Source organism: Athene cunicularia (assembly GCF_003259725.1).
Source record: "Athene cunicularia isolate RWA chromosome 2 unlocalized genomic scaffold, athCun1 chr2_part1, whole genome shotgun sequence".
NCBI lineage: Eukaryota > Metazoa > Chordata > Aves > Strigiformes > Strigidae > Athene > Athene cunicularia.
Window position 1 is genome coordinate 906,341 of NW_020799095.1, and position 12,192 is coordinate 918,532.

The 12,192-nt window shown below is 43.3% G+C and overlaps 1 protein-coding gene across 1 annotated transcript in view; it reads right to left on the minus strand.

Annotated features, from left to right (window-relative positions):
• Positions 1-12,192, minus strand: part of OBSCN (obscurin, cytoskeletal calmodulin and titin-interacting RhoGEF) — a 184,822-nt gene that overhangs the window by 140,426 nt on the left and 32,204 nt on the right. Inside the window, exons 10-17 of the mRNA XM_026842630.1 lie at positions 11,758-12,033; positions 10,930-11,205; positions 9,430-9,705; positions 7,579-7,854; positions 6,501-6,776; positions 5,150-5,416; positions 4,397-4,666; positions 3,892-4,155 (exon numbers count right to left, since the gene is read on the minus strand). Coding sequence (XP_026698431.1) covers positions 3,892-4,155; positions 4,397-4,666; positions 5,150-5,416; positions 6,501-6,776; positions 7,579-7,854; positions 9,430-9,705; positions 10,930-11,205; positions 11,758-12,033 — 2,181 coding nt within the window. The remainder of the gene's footprint in view (positions 1-3,891; positions 4,156-4,396; positions 4,667-5,149; positions 5,417-6,500; positions 6,777-7,578; positions 7,855-9,429; positions 9,706-10,929; positions 11,206-11,757; positions 12,034-12,192) is intronic.

The following is a 12,192-nucleotide window of genomic DNA, read 5'->3' on the forward strand; positions in this document are numbered from 1 at the left end:
TCTGATGTACTTAGCTCAGTTGCCTAATCCTGAAACGCCCCCGAGTCCTACTTTCTAGTCTGTAGTGATAAGAGCAGGCCTATTTTTAGAGTTGTATAATCACCATCAAGTGATAGTACTTTGAGTGTCCCCTTAAACTTTCCCCTCCCTTTCCTTTTTTATCCCTGTTGAACTTCCCTTAGCAAGAAATAAATCACATAGATTTCTTCTCTCTGAAACTACTTAATATCCATACCAGGATACTTCAAAGTGGTAAAGTGTAACTCGAGCCTTATGACTCCCATGATGAGCCAGAAAGGCCTGGAGAGGGCTGTGTGCAACCCTTTAAATGAAAACCCCACAAGGACCTTTTAAGCCAGCTGGTGGTTGGTAAGGGAGACTCTGCTCCCCGCTTCCGTGTTTGTATGGCCGAGGGTATGACTATGAAACCCGTCAGCACCAACCGATGGAAGGGCCCCTGGGTTGACCATCCCTCTCAGGCACAGCGTCTCCTAAAAATTACTGACAAGGAGCATTTCTAGATCAACATTGCCATTACCCAAATCCAAGCTGCCTTCCACATCACTTGCTAAAAAAAGAAAAGGGTTTAGGCATGTGCTGGTTGAGCAAGCTCAGAAACAAAGGAATAACTTACCAGCACCTAAAGCCAGCAAGAGACCTCCCCCCAAGCAGGGCAAAACAGAAGAGCTACGGGTTTTCACACTGCCTTTTGCTCCTGAAGTATTGGAATGTCTATCGGTTTTAGAGGACATTTTAATTTGCTTTGGAGAGCAAGACCAGAGAAACGATCAAGATTCAAAAATTTCTAAAAGAAAAACCTCACTCACTCTATGCAATTTCTGAAAAGCCCCCTTCCCCACTCCTAGACTTTCTTTATCTAACAACAGCATTTTTTAAAGAGCTGTCATTCATTAAGCTTAAGATATTACTTCCTGCCTCCCAGTCTCTTCAGAACCATTTGTGAACCTCCATTTCCTCTCCTTAGTAATCCCCATGTTGTTACCTGTCCCCAGTTAAATACTTTTGTCTATCAGCAAACTCCTGAGTAACAGAAGATTTAAGGATTAAATGAGGCATGGACTTAATGCAGAGTCTTCTCATAAAGCAGCAACAGTTGGAGAATGGTAGAACTTTTACAGCATTTATTTTAATAGATGATATTTTGTGTCCAGAGATGTAAAATTTCATTACTCATATTTCCAGTATAATTTCTGCTATAATTAATTGACCTAATTATCCTTTTCCCCGCTAAAACCTTAGAGGGGTATCAGAGAAAGAACCCGTGACTGACTTATTTAAGTCTTCCACAAACATCTCTTCCTGGTCACAACTGAAAATAAATATTCAGCCAGGTATGCTATTGGTTTCAGCAGCTCAGTTATTTTGAGGATCTACTGACATCTTAAGATCAGAACAGATGCTTATCTTTTCACAAAGCAGCTTTTACACTGGAGTAAATCAACAGATTTTCACATAACTATTCCTTATTTACCTTGCTCCGCAAGCAATCTCAAACCAAACAGTATCGGCCCCGCTTTATGTTTTTTAAATGAAAGTCCTCCAAGATCAGGCTTTTTAAACTAAAGCTGAGCACCAATAGTAGTAGCTCCGTTCACCAGACTGTGAGCATTTAAAGAACTACTGCTGACCTCACTGTAGACACTAATACATTCTATTGAAAATAGGTCATTTGCTTAAATGACAAAAAATGGAGCATAATTTGAGACTTCTACTTTTAGTCTTGCTTTTGCTGTAAAAATCAGTGTGAGAATTCAGTGATGTCTCCGTTGGAGGACTGGGATGAAAAATACATATAGACTAGGGAGATTCTTGTACATGGTGCCTTTCCCTCTGCATCTCATAACTAAGGCTTGGATGATCATATGCGAGAAGAATTCCCTGCTACAGTGAGCTGATTCCCCTTTTTGATCACGGTCCCTCACATAGATCACCTTGAGTTTCCATCACTGCATGAAACAATCTCAGTTAATCAACAGAGGAGCTACTTTTTACAGTGACACTAAGCATAAGCGATGAGAATGCAGCTGGGTGCCTGAGAAGCAGAAAGCAAAATCCGCTATCTCCATCAGAATAAGAAGTTTAAAACCAGAGACAGAATAAACATTTATGCTTTCGTGACTCACCTTGGGCAAAACACTGTGACAGCTATCAGGGCTACCTAATTACTTCCTATGTAAACATTGTTCCATCATTTCTGTTTTCACCATTCGGCTATAGCAACAGTCAGTGCCTAAAACCAGGTGTAACAATCTACAACCAACCGCTGAAACATCTTGCTTGGACAAAAGTGAGTATCACCCCGAGTCTGAAAAAAAAAAAAATCCCTTGGGGTGCAACGTGTGAAAGAGGATGGAGCAGCAAACTGCCCAGTTCTGTACTGCATTCATCCAACACATTGTGACTGTGGAAATGCAAGAATTCTTTATCTTCTGTGGACCCAGTTCAGATGCTCTAAACGAGATAGCAAACCTGAATCTAGCTCTAAACCAGCATCATAGTCACCCATGGTTGCTTGAATACTCCAGAAGGTAATTCGGTGCATCTAAGACTTTAAACATTCTCTGGAGGAATTTTCTTCTCTCTGTTAGCTACAGAAGGGACTGAAAGTAATGTGCTAGATTAAGGCTTCATGAATCCAAGATTGATCTACCAGCTACTAGTCACTGCTAATGTCTGTTTTTTTTCTGGAGCTATTTTGTTTGGAAAAAAAAAAAGATGAGCAACCACCAATAGAAGTGATAGCTGCTCCGTATTGGATGATAAAGCAGGGTTTTTTGACAACTGTCACTCAGGAAGATTTTGAAGATGAAGCTGTCTTAGCAGCGCACAGAAGTGATTTGGCAAACCCTGCTCTGTACGAGGCAGCCTGTCATCAGTTTTTGATCTCTTGATTCCATCAGAAGACTAGAAGGTTACAAGGCTGGAAAGACCTAAAAAAATCATCTAGCTATTCTCACCTGTTCTAGGACATGCTCAACTCTTTATGTCATCCCGGACAGATATTTCACTAACCTTTTCTTAAACCCATGATGGAGGCTCCAAGACCTCTCCAGACAAGTTATTCAGTCATCCAACCATTAAAAAGCTTTTCTATTGTATAAACTGGATCTTTCTCATTGCGATTGAATTCCATTATTTCTTGTCATTATTACCACACGGAGAATAGATTGTTCCCTTCCACTTATAACAGCCTTTTATGTACTTGAAGTCTGTTACCATGTTTTTTCCTTACCTATTTTTTACGACCTACACAGCACTAATTGGTGTCAGGGGCTTTACAGACAAAATTAGATAGTCCTTAAGTGCTTAAATCCTGTCTCCATCTATTCTGTAAAAAATCATAACAAAGGGATGTAGGAAAAAAGGACAGAAGTAGAGGGCTACAGCTGAGACACCATTAGCTTACCTGAAATGGAAGCACCCTCAGATAGAAGATTTGTCCTTGTAGGTTTTTCAACCAAAAATATAAAGAGACATTCTGAAGAAGGTGGTTTACAGAGAAGAATTAGGACAATAGATAGCTGAAGAGGGAATGGCTTGCTAAAGGCCATACAAAGTAAAAAAAAACCAGAGCGTACCACAGAGTAAGAAATTTCAGAGGGAAAATAATAAGAAGTTAAGAAGATTGATAATTAATAGTATGACTGAATGCTGGTGGGATGAGATGGAGGCAACAGGAACTAGCCAACCATCCTCTGTTTATCGCCCTTGCTTTCACTTCCCCTCAGTCATTTCACTGGTGGCTAAGTCCGTGGTTGTGTCCCATGGCAGGTGGGGAAGGGCAGTGGCCATTGTGACAAAGGAAAAGACCAGAAGCCACCTCCAAACCCTGTCCAGGTTATTTATAGAACTGGAGATCGTTCAACTTACTCTCCACATTGATCTTGGCTTGGGTCTTGTCATCAGGACTCTCACAGCAGTAGAAGCCCCTGTCTGCAAATGAGATGTCCTTAACCACCAAGGTGTGCTTTGTTCCCTCAGCTCTGATCTCTATTTTTTCACTGGGCTTCAATACGATGCTGTTCCTCATCCACTTAACCTCTGCAGGCTTGGTCAGTTCTACCTCCAAGGTCACCGTGTCCCTCTCTTCAACTGTTCTGGGCTCCAATTTCTTCTTGAATGAGATTGAGGCCTCTGCCAAAGGAGAAGAAATATTAGTAAGAATTTAAAGGATCGAGAAAACATGCTTTCAGAAAAAATTTAAGTAGTGGCTCATGTATCTCCAGTCCCACTGTATTCTGGACACCTCTATTTAATGATGTGAAAGAAGAATTTCCCTGCTGTTAAACATAATCAGTCAGAGGGAAAGCCACATAATACAGCATAGGTCATAGCATCAGTGACAGCCTGTCAGAGGGGCATTATTGCCTCTTACCTCGGACTCTGAGACTGGCCTTGCTTTCTACATTCTCAGCATTGGCAGAGATTTCAGCTGCATCTTCCAGCGTCAGATCAGTGATGGTGAGACTGTGGTTGGTGTCCTTCTGTGAGATCACATACTTCTTGCTGCCTTCAATCTTGACACCATTCCTGAACCAAGTGACCACAGCATCACTGGGAGAGACGGTGCACCTAAACACAGCCTCTTTTCCCTCCTCAGAGACCACGTTGTTGAGACTCGTAATGAATTTCACTACTCTGGGAGCTGATGGATAGGAATAAAACATTTAGGAGTCTTTGAGACATGACATAAACACCTTCAAAGAGCCAAAAGCTTTGATGATTTTATCAGAAGCAAAAATTTCTATTACTTACAGTAAATGATCACAACAATGGGTCATCACTGTTTGAGTAAGTTTTGTGTATGAAGATGCCAGAAGAGAGAAGTAAACAACGAGGGGGGGGGGAAAAATCCCACCTTAGATTTGGGATACTTAATTCCAGCCTCAAATGCAATATGAAGGTTAATTTGCCCACTCATTAAGAGAGCTGAGCTCAACAGGTCTTAAAATCATTATGTTCTTCACAAACAGAGGTTACACTGACACTGAGAGAGGAACTGGAATTTTGTATTTTGCTGTCAACACCAGAGTCAGCACAAACACATGAACAAACTCAGATCTGCAGAGTTGTCATGGCTGAGGGCAAAACCCAAGGATTCTCTGCATTGTCACCATTAGAGACACACCTTTGGGGGTGATGGTAATGCTGCTCTTGTCATCTCTGGACTCGCAGGAGTACTCTCCTTCATCCTCTGCCCGGATCCCTGTTATTGTCAGGGTTCGTTTGACCCCCTCCTCATGGATCTGGAAACGCTTGCTGGGCTTGATCTCAACTCTGTTCCTGCACCACACCACCTTCCCCTTGGCATGGCTCACACTGCAGGTCAGAGACACACTGCCTCCAATCTCGGCATTCACAGCTTCAAGTTTTTCGACAAACTTCACTGGGATTTCTGAGAAAACGATGAGAAAGGAAAAGAAACTGATTCGGGGGAACTTTAAATAAATAATTAACTAGCCCAACCCCAGAAAATATTTGGGGATCAGGGTAGACAGAAACAAATCAGAAAGGTGGAAATTTAGGGAGATTCCTTTGACAAGGTATTTTAATATCACTATCATTCTGTAAAGCAACAGTGTCTTAAAATGTGATTGGGTATGGCCCTCCTTTCTTTTTAATCATTTACCTGATGAGACCATGTGGTGTTTTTACATCAGAGCCTGATTTGCCTAAGTGTAAAAATTTGTACGGATGTGTAAGCCCCAGCCACCTTTGTGTCTTTTGTCACTGGAGACACAGCCAAAGGAGTCAGAGAAATCCAGGGTGTGATTTCTCTCATCCTGAAGGAGACATTTCAAGACATCAAATGTATCATGACCTATTAGCAACCACTCCTCTGCAATAACTCCAAAGGGAGCTGAGGGAGCACATCTCAGCTGTGGACGTCTCCAGTGTGTCTGAAGAGAAAGGAGCAGGCCTTTGCTCTGGAACATTGCCCTCTCGTCTCCATCTGTGGACCAGCTGTACTTTATACTTCTTGTCAATTTACAGCCTTAGCCTTGGCTAGGGAGCAGCATCCCAGGCACACCATCCCACGAGCAGAGGAGGATACAATTCAGGTCCCATTTCCCCATGTGACTAACTCACAGATCTTCTCACACAATATCCCTCTACATTCTCATCAGCTTTCTCATGCTGGTGGGCAGAGTGGGGAAGAGCTAAGGCTCTGCCATGCCCCACCCACTAGGGTTAGGAGGAGATAGAAACAGCGTGATGAGGATGAGGAGCACACCAGGAGAAGCACTCATTGTAGGCTTCCTTATGCCCCTGAGTGGCCAGCAAAGGACAAAAATTGGGTATTTGGGAAGAGGAGAACTTTGTTGACCCATGGTGGGGCAGCCACAGCAGCTGCAAAAGCAATTCAAACCTTGAGGTTGGAACAGTTTTAGAGAGAGTTTGGACTTCACCTTCATCCTACTATAAGAGAAGTACAGTCGTTGGGTTGAGACATGACCTGTGCGCTGCTCTTTGCTCACCTTTCACCTGTACTTTGAATTCCTGCTTGTCACTCTTGGTCTGGCAAGAGTACACAGCAGTGTCCGTGCTCTCAGCAAGGTTCACTGTCAGGGTCCTGGATGCCCCTTCACTCTTGATCTCATATTTCTTGCTCGCCTTGATTTCAGTTCCATCCTTGAACCACTTTACTGCAGCCGTTTCAGGCGTTACTGAAGTAGTCAGTGTGATGCTTTCATGTTCTTGAACAATAAGAGGCTCTTTCTGGACAACTTTCTTTTCAAATTTAGCCTCTGGTTCTAGGAAAGACATTAAAATAGGAAAATTAAAAACTTAATGCTCAAATTCTTAACACAGCAATTTTCTATTACTCTTCTACATGACTCACAACACCAACTCATCCATAATCTGTAATAACCCAGGGAATATGGCGGAATATTTGTGGCTGGTATAATTTTTTGCTGAGTACGAAAAAAGAAAATGATCTCCCAGGTAACCCAGAGCTTTTGCTTAGAAGAGAAGCAAAGGAAAGGTAATGCAAATATGCATTTTATGTACCACCCACAAAAAGCTGGTTTCTTGGAAGTAAAATGACCTGTGTAATTATTTCCTCTTGCATTGTTAGGATTTTAGATCTAATTATGAAGAACTATTAATATGCTAAACCTGGATTTGTAGCCTATATTCTTTTCTGCTTGCTCTACTCCCTTTCTCTTAGCTTCTTCTCTATCTTGTACAATGCTTTGCCACTAAACTGAGCAGTTTTGGGGCACACACAGAAGCAGACCAGCTGTTCTTAGTTCTCTTTCTCCATAGGTATATTACTACTTCCAGCTTCCCACCATTTGAAAAGGTTGGGTGACGTGGTGTGCAAAGGAGACACTAAACAAAAAAACTATACAGCATTTCCACAGGAATAAAAAAAAAGTCTTCAGCCAGATTTCCCATCTCCACACTGTTAGATTAAAAAGGCCAAATTAATGTGTGACGTGGTTCAGTGATGTTGCTCCAGGGGAAATGATGGCTGCACTGTGGCCACTGGGCAGGGAATACCCAATTTTCCTCTAAGCCACACAGAGAGCTGCTTAGGTGAGTCCTCACCAGTTGGTGTCAACTTGAAGGTCAGTTTTTGGCCTGCGTTCTCACAGATGTATTCTCCAGCATCTCTCTTCTCCAGCTGCTCTATAACCAGGCGCCGGGTTTTACCCACAGTTTCTATTTTGAATTTTTTAGAGGAAACTAGCAGTTTTCCATCCTTGAACCATTTTACTTCGGTTGCATCCTGTGCTACCTCACAGCTGAGGGTGGCACTTTCTGTCAGGGCAGCATTCACCTCCTTCTGGACTTTTTCCAGGTTTATAAATGCAGGTTTTGCTTCTGAGTGCAGAAAAAGGAAGAAAATACTGATTGAGAGATTAAAATAAGGTCAGTCTTACAGATTTCAGTGCAGATGTTTGGAATATATTAAGGTTCCCACTTGCCAAAACCAACCGTCTTCACCAAGAAGTATCTACACTTCTGTGTGACCGAATCACAATGTGGAAACTAGGGAAGCAAGAGTCTAGGAATGAAAAGGACAAAGAGGGTCCCGGACATCAATCTTATGCAAAATCTTGCCACCATGCAAAGAGCATTTAATTCAAATGTTCCCAAAGAACAGCTGCCCTGCACATCACCAAAAGATCTCAAATTCCTTTTAAGACGTACAGTGAAATGTCAGGGACACAAATACAGCAGTATGAGCTGCTGGAACAGACTCTTCGTGGTCTCTTCCATGGTCACAAACGTGACTGTCAAAAGGGCAAAGGAAATATGATCTCTCTACAGTGCTCAGGCAGCTCAGGATAATGGCTGGCAAGGTAGCCAAGATTGTCTGCAACATCAACACTGCCTTTAGTATCACATACTTAAAGCAGTTTGGGCACCTTGTGAATCCTGCTCCAAAAGACCAACTACTGGGAATCTTTCAAGACAAACAGACATTTAGCAGCTGGCAGAAGTAGTAACACATCTCAGAAGCCCAAGATCTCGATCACACAACAGCTCAAATTCAGAAGTGCTGAGTTTTCAGCCCATCTCAGTGAGTGCCACTGCCAAAATTGCAAATGACAAAGCATATTCCAGCCTCTCAGTTTTCAGAAATGGGATTGGAAGCCTAACAAGAAGTGGACTTCTGAATGGTTCTTTCCTTTCAAGACATTCAGTGCACAAGAATTAAATCATTGGGATCCCAGAAATGGGAAAGATCTAAATAATACGTTGATTATTATTTCTATTATAACTGCAATTATTATATAGACGGACTAAGAATGATATAGGCCTTTGTGCCATGCTAGAGCCAAATATTCCAAATTCTACAAGTCCAGGTAATCAGGTACAGAAAATCAGGTGAACCCTACAGGGGGCAACAAAGCCCATACTGTTGCAAGTGAGTCATTGTGTAATAGTTATTACACGTATTATTTATTTGTAGAATCACAGGATGGTTTGGGCTGGAAGGGACCTTAAAGATCACCCAGTTCCAACCCCCCTGCCCTTGGCAGGGACACCTTCCCCTAGCCCAGGTTGCCCAAAGCCCCGTCCAACCTGGCCTTGTACCTTTCCAGGGAGGGGGCAGCCACAGCTGCTCTGGGCAACCTGTGCCAGTGTCTCACCACCCTCACAGGGAAGAATTTCTTCCTAATATCTGATCTAAATCTCCCTTCTTCCAGTTTAAAACCGCTACCTCTCATTCTATCCCTACACCCTCCAATCAAGAGTCCCTCCCCCCTTTCCTGCAGCCCCTTTCAGCCCTGGGAGGCCGCTCTAAGGTCTCCACGGAGCCTTCTCTTCTCCAGCTGAACCCCCCAACTCTCTCAGCCTGTCCTCACAGGGGGGTGCTCCAGCCCCCCAGCATCTTCATGGCCTCCTCTGGACCCCTCTCTACTGTAATTATAACAAGATATCTCCCACCTGTGACATCAAGCTTGAAGGTCAGTTTCTGGCCAGCAGCCTCGCAGGTGTACTCCCCAGCATCCTTCTTCTCCACCTGACCCACCACCAGGCGACGCGATTTGCCCTGAGACTCCACCTTGAACTTCTTGCTCGAGGTGATCAGTTTCCCCTCCTTGTACCACTTCACGTCGGTCTTCTCCTGGGCCACCTCACAGCTCAGGGTGGCATCTTCTGTCAGTGCAGCTTTCACATCCTTTTGGACCTTGTCCTTGTTTGTAAACACAACTTCTGGCTCTGAAGAGAGACAGAATTTCACAGTGTCGTGTGATGCTCTTATCATTGTTTACACTGGAAACCAAGCTTTTGATGTGACAACCCACACTTTAAGTTATTAGAAGAACATGCAAACAGGTTTTGGTGAGGGTTTGGTGGTTTGGTTTGTTTTTTTAAGAACTTTTTCATTTGTGGTTTTTTTTTTTTCATAATTGATGGTAAGATTAGTATATTTATAGAAGTGATCTAGGAGATCATCTGGATCATTTATTTATAAGAGCATTGTATGGCAGGCCCCAGCTAAGGCAATATATTTTTGTTGCTATTGAGGGCAAACTAATGAATTCTTACTAGGAGGAACTGTTCCTTACTATGTCAGAGCCCCAAATCATTGATTCTTTTTGTTTCCAATAGCTGCACCTGCTGCCATTACAGTCCTATTGACACCAGGTAACTTTCTTCAGTGCAAAGGGTGTTAGGACCAGGAAATACATGTTCAGGACTGTGTTATTACTCCCATGTAACCTTGAGAAAAGCCCAGCCCACCCCACTTTCTTACAACCTAATGGTGAAATGCTCTTGTTCTCCCGTAGACACATTACTCAGTTCACTTGCAAGAGCATCAGGGGCAGGGATTGAGTTGGAAAGCTGAATTTCTTCTATCGCTCTATAGCACCTTTAAGGTGATGCATCTGGAATGAGTCTCCACGACACATTCTTTCCATAGCTGCAATTTACCTGATGCCTTAGAGACCTTAACATATATCAAGTCTTACAGTTATATACTCAACCCCCAGGCTGAAACAAGCCCTTCCAAGAGGAACAGAGTACAGACACCAAGCAGGCACCCAACTGCTATCCATCATGACCCTGCCCTGACATGTACTGAGAATCAGCTGCATTTCAGAGTTGTGCTTGTATCAACATGTGGTTATGGAGAGGCAAAACCAATATTTTCTTTTTCATGCCCCTGTTCCTACAGCACTGGGTAGCTCCCAAAGTATTTCAGGGATGGACAACCCTGTATTAAGGATTTTATAAAGTTTAACATAGAAGGTATACAGAGATACTGTACAGAGATACTGTATTTGTAACTCTTTTTCCCATTTCCCCATCAAATCCAGGCCATCCCAATTATGTTCTCCCAAAAATTTGAAACATAACAATAAAAACCCTCATGAATTAATATTCATTGTTCTAAATATTCTAGAAATAGGAAAACTGGGCCAAGGAAGGTTCTCTCACCTGTGATGTCAAGCTTGAAGGTCAGTTTCTGGCCAGCAGCCTCGCAGGTGTACTCCCCAGCATCCTTCTTCTCCACCTGACCCACCACCAGGCGACGCAATTTGCCCTGAGACTCCACCTTGAACTTCTTGCTCGAGGTGATCAGTTTCCCCTCCTTGTACCATTTCACGTCGGTCTTCTCCTGGGCCACCTCGCAGCTCAGGGTGGCATTTTCTGATAGCGCAGCTTTCACCTCCTTTTGGACCTTGTCCTTGTTTGTAAACACAACTTCTGGCTCTGAAGAGAGAGAGAAATATTTTTCATCAGCCCACTTGCAAAAGGATCAGGAGGCAAGGATTGAGTTGGAAAGCTGAATCCACTCTACAGTCCCAGTAGGGCGATGCGTCTGGAATGAGTCCCCATGACTCCTTCTTCCCCTAGCTGCCATTTATCTGACACACTAGAGACCTTAACATATATCAAGCCTTCCTGACATATTCTGCCCCCAGGATGAAACGAGCCCTTCCAAGAGAAAGAAAAAGAGTGCAGACATGAGGCAGACACCCGACCGCTCTCCGCCATGACACTGTCCTGAAATGTACTCAGAATCGGCTGCATTGAGAGTCGTTCTGGTTGTACCAACATGTGCGGATGGACGTGTGCAATCAGTACATTCCTGTTCACAGCACTGGTCCTACAGCACTGGGTAGCTCCCAAAGTTTTTCAAGGATGGAGCTCCCTGTCTTAAAAATTGTATGCTGTTTTACATGGGAGATCTATAATAATGGTAAAATACGTTTTCCTAAATATTCCAAAGTAGGAATGCTGGGCCAAGGAAGGTTCTCTCACCTGTCACGTCAAGCTTGAAGGTCAGTTTCTGGCCAGCCGCCTCGCAGGTGTACTCCCCAGCATCCTTCTTCTCCACCTGACCCACCACCAGGCGACGCGATTTGCCCTGAGACTCCACCTTGAACTTCTTGCTCGAGGTGATCAGTTTCCCCTCCTTGTACCACTTCACGTCGATCTTCTCCTGGGCCACCTCACAGCTCAGGGTGGCATCTTCTGATAGCGCAGCTTTCACCTCTTTCTGTGCTTTCTCTTTGTTGACAAAGGCATCCTCTGCATCTGAAACAGGGAAACATTAGAGAAAATATATGTAAGATATAAATAGCCTGCTACTAGAAGATATTACATGTATTTTGTGTAGGTGTTCTACAGCATCATTTCTTGTGAGTTTCATTTCTTTGCAGTTCTTTTTATCACGTAGAACAATGCACCCTCAAA